General features: G+C 42.6%; 1 protein-coding gene across 2 annotated transcripts in view; it reads right to left on the bottom strand.

Moving 5' to 3' along the window:
- The window catches only part of PPIL2 (peptidylprolyl isomerase like 2), a 71,911-nt gene that overhangs the window by 25,021 nt on the left and 34,392 nt on the right, over positions 1 to 12,498 (bottom strand). For both annotated transcript variants that reach the window (XM_054219321.1, XM_054219322.1), the window contains one exon: positions 1,239 to 1,328. In XM_054219321.1, the coding sequence (XP_054075296.1) occupies positions 1,239 to 1,328 (90 nt within the window). The remainder of the gene's footprint in view (positions 1 to 1,238; positions 1,329 to 12,498) is intronic.

Here is a 12,498-nt window from a genome sequence, read left to right on the forward strand (position 1 = left end):
GCTGGCTGTCATCTCCTACGTTACTTACCCAAGAGCAGAATGACAGTTTTATGAAAATAATAGCTCTCTTGTGGGTAAATAGGGAAAGTAAACAGTCTCAAATGGGTTAACTGGATCATCCTTTCTATTACGTGCTGGGTCATAACCTGCTTTTTAACTGATGATGCATTGCTTTTGGAAATGAAAAGGCTTTACGTTTTGCTACCAATCCTCCACACGATGGGAAGGCAAGAAATGAGAGAATATGGAATATTTTCTGTATCTGGATCTGTATTTCCCAGTATCCCCCTCACTATCTGCAGTAGGAGGAATCCCCACGTGAAACCAATCTTTCAGCAACGTAATTAATCACTATGTTTATATATACGCAGGATCTACAGAAATAACATTCTTTATTTTAATTCCAGTAAAGGGAGCGTGCCATGACTAGCTTCACAGTAATAGCAAACAAACACAATTTTAATTGTGAGTTTAACTATGAACTGAGATATACAGTGCTGTCAAAAGAAAAAAAACCAAACTTTTCTTAGCATGACAGGATGGAATGTAACATTCAGCGATGTCCCCTGAAAGATACGCACTGCCTTCAGGATCAGGCTGTTAATTCTTCTGAAAGGAAATTAGAGGACAGCTACAGTATCCTAAGCTGCCTGGACTGTACCTATGTAAATAAAGATCTTCGATAAATATATTCCATAAAAATTGTTTCAACTTTCTGGTTCACCACTCCTTCATGCCGAATGCCTGGGCACCCAGCCCCGGAGCACGCTCAGGAAAGGGTGATCTGACAGTATCCAACTACCACAACCCGAAACAGAAATTCAGCTGCTTTCTAAAGTTTCATCTGAATGGGATTTCAACAGGCCACAGTACTTCTCTAAATCAGCATTCCCCCCGCTCGCTCCCTCCTTCTGTTCATTAACCACCGCCCACAGCTCAGGGAAGATAACAAGAGCCTTGCCAAGGCGATGGCTCTCAAAGGCTTTGTCTGGAACACCAGCAAAAAGCACTGCTAAACGCAGCGATGCTCCGAGTGACAATATTAGTCAGAAGCAGCAGTTAGTAAGACTAGTAAGTACAAATTTAGTAAGCTAGGACGATCCTAGCTCTGATGGTATATTTAATATACATCTATTGCAAGTTGCCATGCGTGGAAGAAACTAAAACTGAATTAAGCTAAATAAATATTTTGAGGACATCACATATTATGCATTACATAGGATTTGTTCAATACTTACCACAAAATTACGAATTGATCTGTGGAAAATTGTTCCATCATAATAGTTCTTCTTGCACAATTTGATAAAGTTTTCACAGGTTCGGGGTGTCTGAAAGACAAACGGAAGTTTTAATTAAGCAATACCTTTAGGCAGTCAAATTGGTCACTACACTGTTTACAAGAATCACTTTTCATTCGTCCCTTGCAAAGAAACAATCGTGCAGGACTCTTGAAGAGGAATGAGTCTCTGTCTACAGAAAAAAGACATAATATATGCTCTTTTAAAGTATACTGCAGAGACACATGCTGTGTTAAGTAAGTTAAACCCAGACCGTCCAACAGCACAAAGAAGTGTTGAACACCAGCTCAGATGTCAGCTCCCAGAAGACATAACGATGGAGAAAGCACGTAAGCTCAGAGACTTTCAAGTCACTTAGTTCCAGCAGCGTATCATAATCCTGTTCCAAAGGGGCACTTCTAACACCGAAAAAGGTTCATTTCCTAGAGTAAGAAAGAACCTGACTTCTCTGCTCCACTGTTTCAAAGTGAGCACATTGAAGCTAACCGGGAGCGGAACATCTGGTCTTCTTCACCACTTGGAACTAAAAATGGGACTGACCCCACAGATCACCGGACCATAGAAAAAATAAAAAAGGCAACTCGTTTTCAAAAATCGAAAAGAAAAAAGAATTCTTAAAAACAAAAAAAAAGAAAGCTAAATACATTGCCTACTTCTAATTTGCTTTTACAGGCCAAATAAAAGCTATTTATTTGAATTTATGAGCCCTGGCATTCAAACAGTACCTTCTGAAAACCTTTACTGTCTACCTTGTTATCCTTCCACTGTAATTGTACAGACTCTCTTCTCTGCAATACTAAAATCCCTTCACGTGTACAAACACAAGTACAGAAACAGCCTGTTTTCTGTGCTTGGCCATGTTTTCCAGCCCCACTCTGGACTACATACATAAATAGCTTTTACTGTAAAACTCGACGGTTTTACAAAATAATACATCTAACTAATCTGAGTTGTTACAGGCCTTGAAAATATCCTTATTGTTGTACGTGCTTGCACATAGAGCCACAGCATGAGCAGCAGTGTCCGTAAGCGAGCACACACGAGACTTGGGGCCTCTCCGAAAAAGGCCCTGTCGCCTTCGCGCTGGCAGGACATCACCTGGGTCTGAGCCGCAGGGAGACCGACCCACGCAACACAAAGGGACCTGGAAGCAAAAAGATAAGGCAAGCCCAACAGCGGTCATTGAAGGATGAAATAATCTCTATCCTTTTAAAGGCAGATCCACACAAGCACTCATCTGGAACCATACAGAACTTAAATTTTCTGTATTTTCTCATCTGAAACACAATCATTCTCACCTCTCTTTATTGACTGAAATGTCTCTTAATTATCCAAAGTCTACCTGTGATTATAAATTCTTTATAATGATTCCTTCCAAATTACTCTACACAGATAGAGATGACAGTTGTCAGCTGGGTCATAACTGAAAAAATAAACAGATTCTAATGCAATCTTATGTCTGCTGTTATCTCAGATTTCCTATATAATTCATCACTGGGTTAAAATGGTAATGGTACCATAATGGTTTTATGGTAGAATGCCACTAGGACATTTATTTTGGTAGTATCCTGAGGGGAACTCATAACTGAAGAGACTCCATAAAAATTGTTTCAAGCAACAAAAAATTGTTTCAATGTTTCTAGCAAATTTGAAATTTTTTCTTTGACTTGGTCATATATGCTTGAAAATAATCTTTGTACATAACCTTTCCAGAAAAATTCAACCCCTGAAGAATCATCTCTGCAGCATATGCTTCCTTAATAAGACACGATCCTAACAGCCTTGATCCTAACGTAGTGCTATTAGTTACCTCTCATGAAAAATGTCACTAAGGAGGAAATAAGTTCAAAAAATTTCTTTATGAATCAGAAATGGAATCAGCAGCTTTTAGCCTAAGGCACTTTATCTCATGAGAACCAAGCACTCTTTGGAAAGTGAGACATAGTTAATAAGTTCTCTGGGGGGAATACAGCAACCTGTAATTAATTTTTTAAGAAAAATGAAATCAGGCGAAAGACTGAGTCCGTTAGGAATACATACCAAACCGTTTTAAATTTGCCCAGTGCTGATAACACAGTACAGATTTCCTATTTATTTTCAAAATATTATTTGTAAAATATACATCAAAAAAACTGGCTCTAGTAATGTATTTTTTATGTAGGACCTACGCTGATCCTTCTCTAAATGGATTTCTACTTATATCTTTTCCCAGAAAAAAGCTTTTCAAACACAACTGCAGAAAAATATTTAGTATACATGCGATAATCATTTCGCTGCAAGGTTTTCTTTAAATAATTGCCACCAAATTGGTTCCCATGGTCACCTCATGCATCATACAGATACATTTGGCAGGTAAACAGTTCCTTAGCAACATTACCATTACCTTTTACAGTGCTTTTTAGTAGACACAAATAAAAAGGTTTGCAGTGAATCAGTAATAAACCCCAGTTTCAGTCATGCAGTTGATCCAGAATATCTGGCTCAGATTATCTGATTTATTCAAAGCAGTTCATGTTCTTGCCAAATCTCACACTGCCAAGCACATTTCAGGGATGTTTTTAAGCAGCACCCTGTCCAAAGCAGGGGAAAAAGGGTTGAGGTTGATGGGGAAGGTCTAGGTCCTAAGTAACGCCGTTAAATTCTGCACTGACCACACAAACGTGGCCAACCTTTGAAGTCTTTGTTCCAACTACAAAGACTGATGAGAAATACATATAAACAAACCTGACTTTGTTATTTGGCTGTAAGATCTTGTGGAAGGTGTCAGACTGGCAGTCTCGGAATGCAAAACTGTCTACTTCGTCAGAAACGTCCTCCACAGCACCTGCCTCACACTGTTTCTGAGGGAGGAAGGGATGGTCCAGGCACCGGGGAACGCACAAGTGCAGGAGACAACGCCAGCTTCTTGCTGCCTCACCACTGACGATGGACTCGGGCTCCCTCTGTGCTCCTGGCTGTCCTTGTCTCAAACTGACCTCAACAGCACCAGCTAACTTTTCCCTCTTTAATCCTTTTACATTAAGCAGGAAAGGGTTTAAATTATTTTAATCTGCTGACTATGATTTAGACATATATGTGAGAAAGTCAAGGGGAAAATGCCACCTTAATTTGGTAATCTTTTGATCTGAAAGCCACTGACAGAAAAAAAGGTCGTGTTTTAAATCCACTGCGATATTTTCCGAGAAGGATGCAGTGATAGTCCAAAGAAGTCAAATATAGAAATTGTGGAAAGCTTTTCTCTCTGAAGACTGTGGTAGGACAGCCTTGAGAAATCCTTCCTTTTCTTCGGTCAAATTGGGACGACATAAGTGAATGCAGTGTCTCTGTATGACGTTCTTCAATTTAAAGACAACTCTCTCTGAATGACAAACAGTAAGAAAAAACCCCTTATTTATACCAAAAGGAGCCTGCTGCTCCAAGTATGCTCCCCATTTATTTTGCAGATGCCAGATAACTTGTCTTTCAACTGTTGAAAATTCACACCCAAGACAAGTGGTAAAATTTTAATAAACCGTTTGAGACAGGAACGCAGAAGAATACTTATTCCAGGAGATGACACAAATGCTTTGCTTGGCTCACAGACATGTGTATTTAATGGGGAAACAGCCCAATGGCTTTCTAATTATGTTTAAGTCTCCACTTAGCTAACATATTAGTAGGTAATTCTACATGGAAATACCAGCACTCTCCTCGTTCCTAGGCCTGGACAAATTTCAGAACTCAAAAGTCATTGCTACTATGACCATGGAAACACAACAGGAACGAGAGGCTGATTGTGAAATCACTAAAGAAAGGAATATAAAATTTAAAAACCCAAAGCAAAACAGAAAAAAACCCTGAGTCCTTACTATAAAGTTCTAGAGGAAATGCAGATTTTATCTTCTTCCCCTTTTAAGTATTAACTGAGCCAATGTTAGTTTCTATTTTGTCAGCAAGGGTGGCTTCAAACCAGGCAAAATTAATCTCTCTTGCTGCATCCCAAGGACCGAGGGGTAAGACTAACCAAGCCAGGTCACTGTCTGCTTTCTCAGCTTGCAGCTCTCCTTTCTCACCAGTTAAAATGGGTCATTACATATGCAAAAGTTGCCTTAACTCGGAACTTGTACTGGGCAGCTGAAGAGCCAACCAGAAGCTGATTAAAAACCTACGGCACTCCTGTTGCCAAGGTGCGGGAGATGGGAAAGGAGAGGAGCTTCTGAGGCGTTGCCATGACTGCAAGGAAGAAGGCTTTACTACGTGAAGAGCTAATCATTTCAAAATGCTCCATCCCTTGAGGATCTGCATGAACCTTGAAGAGAAATTTCACACTAAGCATTGAGAAGCTGTCATTCGCACATCTGTATAATCTCCTTGTGCTAATTCCACTTCCCTTTTATTTCTTTTTGTCTCTCCAAATTGGATGAACTGTAGTAGTTGCACTAAACTACAGAGCCTTGATATATGCTCATTAACCCTATGTTTCAAAGCAGAAATAATCTGAAATAATGAAAAGCTCGTTCCTCACAAATTAAAATTGCATTCTACAGCCTTCATCTTATCACACAAATGCCAGAATCCCACTACTAAGAGGCATGAACTAGTGGTGGAAATTTCTGAAGCTTCAAACGAAGCCTGCAATTTTTTAACACAGATCTGCTTTAAAATGCAAGGTGGATTTTGTTCCATTTACATACTTTTTTTTTTTTTTTTTTTTTTACATAGAGCCTTTTCACTCTTGTAATTGTTCATTCTAGCAACTCTTATAAAGTGTGAGCCCACAAAGAGGTGATTTGGTAAGGTTTAAACTGAGTTCTCCCCACTCCTGTCAACCTGCAATCCTCGTAGCCTGCCCATCCCACGGGAAAGAACTGGCCCTAGGAAAGGCTTGGCTTTATTTAGGGCTCAGTCGGAGGCAGCTGTAATGGAGCGGTTTCAGGAATCCCCACCTACCAGGTGCCAGTGTCTGTTCCCTCCACTAAGCCATGGAAAGAAACGGGACATATAAATGTTTCCAGCGTGTTTCAATGCACAATGCTGTACTGGAAGGTGATTTACGCTGCCCTGCTTCACTGGGCACCAATGGACCAGGGGCAGAGCCCGTGACAGGTTGCGATGGCAAAGAGCCACCAAGGGTTCTGTTCAGAAAAGACACGGTTCGTACGAGGGACACCATTCTCGGCCTGGTCACACCGTCAGCAACCGCGTTCGGCCAGCTTGCGATCTGCGCTCAGAAGAGCACGGCTCCCGCGAGGGAGCGCTGGGAGAGATGAAAGCATCAGGGCAGCGTGGGGTAAAACACTTGGCCAGACTCTTACTGATATTAAACAGAATCAGAACAAGCAAACTATGCCTCAGGTAATAGACTGCTGACTTGATAGCAAACATTTGCCTATTTTGCTACCTCAAAGCTTCAAAGTTTGCTTAGAACAAAGAGCAGAATTATTGCATTCTCATTATGCAGAAACCCACTATAATTTAATTAGCTGTTTAACAAAGATTCCAGCAGATAGCTAAATTTCACTTTTCAAAGGCATTTCTTCCACATTCTGACATTAATGACGCTACCAAAAACTTAGCTTAGCTTTTTTTTCAGCAAGATGCTTAGCTTAGACAAGATGCCAATAAAAAAATGACATACTCCAGTTTTATTTTTCACTTTTTTGCAAATACAGGGACAATCAATCAATTCAGCTGAACACAACACCAGTTAAACAGGCATCGAATTCACTCATCTAAACTTGTCAGTGTTAACTACTAGCTCTCCAGAGGCAGAGCTGCCATCCCTAGCCGCAGCCATTACTTTTCCTCCGGCTTTTATTTATTGCAGTGGTAGAACAGAAAGCAGTCCTCTCCCCCCTGAAATGTGTGGGTCACACGGGTTTTCCGTAAGCTTTTCCATGCCAGAGAGCGAAGCTCTGGTAGCTGTCGGCCTCCCAAGGTCACCCCGCTCTTATCAGAGGGGCCAAGGGACAGACCAGAGACGTGTCAGAGGAAGATGAGGAGCAGCAGCTGTGTAACTCCAAACGCCCGCTTCTCCTCGGGACCCCTAAGTGGCAGACGCAGCTGATACGGGACGCCTGCACCGCCAAATGTCACAAAACAAGCAACACAAATCCAACAACAGTCGCGTCCCTCCCCAGATCCAGCTTGTCGGGGGGGGCTGGGGAGCGGCAAAGGCCTAAGTGTGCAAAATGCCTTCCCACCAGCTAGCCAAGGGCAAGGCTGCCTGTGCAGAGCCAGCCAGGGGAGACATGACGGGCAGGCGGCCGAGCAGCTCTCCAGCCCCGCACTGCACGTCCCCTCCGGCTGTGGGGATGGCGGGGACTCCCAGCGCCGGGGCAAGCGCACGATGGCAGCATCCAGATAAAGCATCTCCTACTAACACCTCACATGAAAGCGTGTCTCCTCTCTCAAGCATGGGTGCTATGCCCCCAGAGTTAAAAACAGTTTAAATATTAGCTTCTAGTCACTTAAGAGCAACAACCTGTTAATCAGTTTGGCTGCACAGCGCCATTCCACTCCCGGCCACAGAGAAGAGCCATAGGCCTGTCTGCTACTGTAGTGCTTTGAGATAAAAACACACCAGGAACAACAAACGTTTTTATCCAGCTTTCTACTGGAAAAGGACAGTTTGGTTTGTGTGTTTTCAGTTTCTGTTGACAAGAACCTTCAGAGATGAAAGTTGCAGCTCTTCCTACAATGACCTACTTTGATGAAAAAAACACAAAATAAGCCATTTACAGCCAGGCCAAGCCCAGTGCACTTCTTCCCTACAACCGTATTACTGGGTGAGCAAGACGTTGGTAAATCATCAGCCAGCTATTTGCCAGACAGTGCCACAACGACACTTACAGAAATTGAGTAAATGGATGTTTAAATCAGAAAGAAAATGAGAGATTCAGGAAGACTGGGGAACCTCGTCATGCCAGGAGGTCAAAGAATTTTTTCAGCAACTCACTTCTTTCCCACTGGAAATGGATAAGAAGTTTACAGGCTTCTGATCTTCAGAACAGTCCCTCACACAAAAGGAGAGATGATTTCAAAGACCAGGGGCTGGATTACACATTTATAGATCACAGGCATATTTAACAGGTCAGAGGGCCTCAAAAGATTAAAACATCAGTGTTTGTAGAATAATGGCTTCTTCAGATAGTTATGCCAAGACATCATCATTAAGCAGAGTTTGCCAGGTCCTAAAACCTCAAAAAGCATTCGGGGAGTGCTGGATGGAGCTTTGAAATCCATCTCGCATTCTTCTCTGTTATGCCAACTTGCCCTTAAACCTTCAAGTATTAAACCTGAGAGAGACAGGCGAATTTACAAAAACTGTCATGGCAGTTGTGGATTAGTATTCAGTTACCACTATCGGTACGTGTTTAACCACCAGATCATTACCCCACAGCGACCACTCGCATGAGAACTCCCGAAGGAGAGACGGGAGATAGCACACCAAACCCCCTGTTCATTGCTTTGACAGCGTCTTCTGGAGCGTTACATTTTTACATACATATATTTCCATGGCACAATGAAAATAAAAAAGTACAAGCACTAAACAAGAAAGCCTTAAAGCAACCTAAAGGCAAAAGCAAGAATTTTTATTCCCTTTCACAGGCGTGGAGACGAGGAGTCTGCTACTCTGCCTACTCTTACGCAGGGCTGCTGATTCCAACAGGCAGCCCAGGTAATTTGGGTAGGATGCACTCCAGCAATCAGGCATCTATGATACATGCTACCGCCTGGGAATTCAAAATGATGCCCGCATTTATTTCTCATTGTGAAATAAAAAAATAGGATGCCACTGATTTAAAAAAATCCGTAACCAAATGGCACAGCCACATCATGCAGCAAGTCCATGGCAAAGGCACAGGATTCAGGGTTTACCAGCTGCTAGTTCTCCACTCCATCCATTACACCACAAACTCTTCTACTTCCACATCAACTCGGTTTGAGTTCTTGCACAGGGTAAAGCCTCCCCCCTGCCTTAAGAGGCTGCTCTACCACCTGCAAGGTGTAACTGCACCACCACAGTCACTAACACAGCAGAATACACGATACAGACAGTTGTTCCCAGCAGCGTCCTGATTAAAGCAGCTAAAAGAACTTGAAGAGACCAGAAAAATCACAGTAAATCCAGTGACATTCATTGCCTTTCATCAGTTACTTTTTCATAATTTATTTGTTTGGCGATGCATAAGACTAGAGCTGAAAGAATAACACTTGTTGGATGTTGTTAAATCTTCCGTACTCGCCAGAATTACTTCTGGTGAGTAGAATTTTTGTAAATGTGTTGCCAATTAGTATATACAACAAATGTTGCTTAAGCCCAGCTGAACCCGGCTTCCTGGAAAACGTCCCTGACAAATGGCCACCTGATTAGTCCCCATCAGGAGGAACATACTGTATCTGAGTAAGAATACTGGGAGAAAAACAAATGGCAACAAAGAGCAATAGGCACACCGCTACGATGCAAAGAGGGAACAGTAGTGTACCTTTGCTCATTTGAGGCACAAATTCAAAAGGGTGGAAAAAAATCCAGCTTATCTTCCAAAGCCTTTTTACTGCCTTTTCTCAGGTCAATGACTTACACCACACATCATCTTTCTGGAACCTAAGCAAAGTCTTGCGGTGCTCTGAACAAGCGATTTCAGACGCAGGAGCTGTCTGGATTCTAGCCCTACTTCACACTCTCCCAACCCCGTCACAAAGTAACTGATGACTTCAATCACACTGCAGCGCTGATCTCCTCCCCTGGATCAATACAAAACATTTCTTGATTAGGTTTTCGGGGCTAGGAGGAATCTCATCACTATCAATCTCACTGACTGGCACCTTGAAGTACTAGTATATGAAGAGCCCTAGATTTATTTTTAAACAAAAGTTTCCACGTATACATACGGACTGAACTCCAAATCATCCATACTGCCAAATAGCTCACAAAAAACAGGGAAAGAAAGAACGGGAGACAGAAGAGCTGTGAAGGAGGAGGAGTAAGAACCCAAGGGGGTGCTGAAGACGAAGAGATACCGGGTAGAATTCAGACACGGCGCAGGCTGCTGAGAGCACAACTGCAAGACTTATTTTGCTTAAAAACAACCCATAGGCACGAAAATACAACTGAAGACTCAGTAGACATACACTCTAAGACAGCAAGTATGTCACTTGCTCTTCTCTATTTCAGCACAAAGACTTCACCCCAAAGTGTATATTGAAATCTAACCCGTAAGACTATTTTAAAACATAATTTGAACGTTGCAAGTCCTACCTCCGGACACAGGTATTCATTTGTCACATTTATACAGCAACTTCATTCTCAGGCTTCCTAAAGCATTTCATAATCGTGTATTTGCAGTGCTGTGCAAATACAACCATTGCCAGGGTGGCTTCCATAATAACCAGAGCACAGGATATCGCTCAGCAATCAAAAAAAGGTGCCTGTGGTCAGGTCAAGACAACAACCAAGCAAGCAGTGCTCAGTCTTTAAAAAGAGAAACTAAACACTACTGTAATATGGGTTATAAAGAACATACTTGCTCCTGCAGCTGCACTGCTTGAGAGAGTAGATATATGAATTGCCCAAATCACACATATTTTGGCTAAATTCAAACAGCAGCGACAACGTAATACTGCTATCGGGGCTCTCATTCACTCCGGTAGCACAGATTGTGTGCTGAACCAGGGGTCCCAAACCCGCTGCCGACCTCAGTGTGTATCACTGCACTGCTTTGGGCTGAAAACTGGTTCTCCATTTCTTTCTGAGAAGCCGAGGTACTACCCGTGGCAACCACATTAAAAAATCACCAAGACTGAAAAGTCAGGCACCAAAAAGCCTGTGCAATGTTAATTTGGTTGAGCATTACAGTCCAGTCCAGTTCGCCCTGACTGCATCCAGGGACCTCACCCGCATTCTACACTTTTGCAGGAAAACCAAATCCTGCATATAAACCATTTCACTACACAGATCCAAACAGCTCCCAGAACTGGTTCAGCTTGTGCCCCGAATAAGCCAGGAGAGCTGATAAAAAATTCAGCATATGTTAATTAAGACTATTACCACGCATATTCACAAGCAGGCTGAACTGGATGTGTTTAGAAAGGCTTGATTTTGGCGTTTCCCCATTTTCTATGTCTGCCTTTGCAATCTCAATAGATCCATCGTAGCGGATCTATGTATGTTTGTGACCTGTACAGCTGTTACACGTTTGTACGACATTTGCTCTCATCTGCGCTGAGCTACCTTATGTGCCTAACCTCAGTGGGATTCAGGAAACCCGAAGTTAGAAGCACAAACTCCTTATATAGTAAAGGGAGAAAACAAGCGCCTCCCGGAAGAACTGATTTAATAGACCCAGGATGATGACCTACAGTGGATGTTGTGAAAACCTCTTTAAAGCAGCAAGTTTTTCCTACTTATTCTAAATATACATTTTTTTTTCCCCTCTGCAGTGCCAAAGGTCTGCTTAATGCACACAGATTTAATCGACACAAAGAAATGAAAGAAACAGATGGCCAGAGGCCAGTGTTGCAGCCAGGCTGGTGGTGTAAAACAGCGCACACCTCCACAGTGTACACCAGGAAGCAGTGTGTGTGAAAGGGAGACGATCAGGGATCCATCTGCAACAAAGGAAACGCAGTGGATACCATACAGGAAGTTTATAATGGGCACCCGAGACCAGGTCCTCAGGACTGGGTGGCACTGGCACGCACGTGGCCAAAACCCCACGCTGGTAAGAATAGCTGCAGTCGGCCTGCATTAGCCAGGAGCCACTTTGAGAACATATGGCAAAACAAATGATTCAATGCAATCTGCTCTTTCTGCTGCTTTCCCCAAATATTGCCGTACTATCATCCTCTGCTTTTTGCCTTATTACACAGTTGTTGCTATTTAAGAGCATGGAAAACACCTGTAGGGGTGACAGGGACCTACAGAATTATTAGCATGATGCGCTGCTGTGGAGGTTCCCCTACCATTTCCATAGATGAGCTTGAGATGTTTAACACACGTCTTGCTGCTTATGTGCGTGAGAGAAAGGAAGAGAAGGAAAGCCAGCAGGCCAGTCCTGTTTGCTCCTTTTTCCTTCTCCCAGGCAAAAAAATATATATACTCCCAGTGCATCTCTGGATACCCCAGCTCCTAGCTAGCACCACTGTCCCTAAATTCTGTGAGGGTCACAACAAGCAGAAGTTTTACAATTTAACCCCCTATTCACATCCTTCAACTTCC

This window comes from Rissa tridactyla, chromosome 13 (genome assembly GCF_028500815.1).
Source record: "Rissa tridactyla isolate bRisTri1 chromosome 13, bRisTri1.patW.cur.20221130, whole genome shotgun sequence".
NCBI classification, from domain to species: domain Eukaryota; kingdom Metazoa; phylum Chordata; class Aves; order Charadriiformes; family Laridae; genus Rissa; species Rissa tridactyla.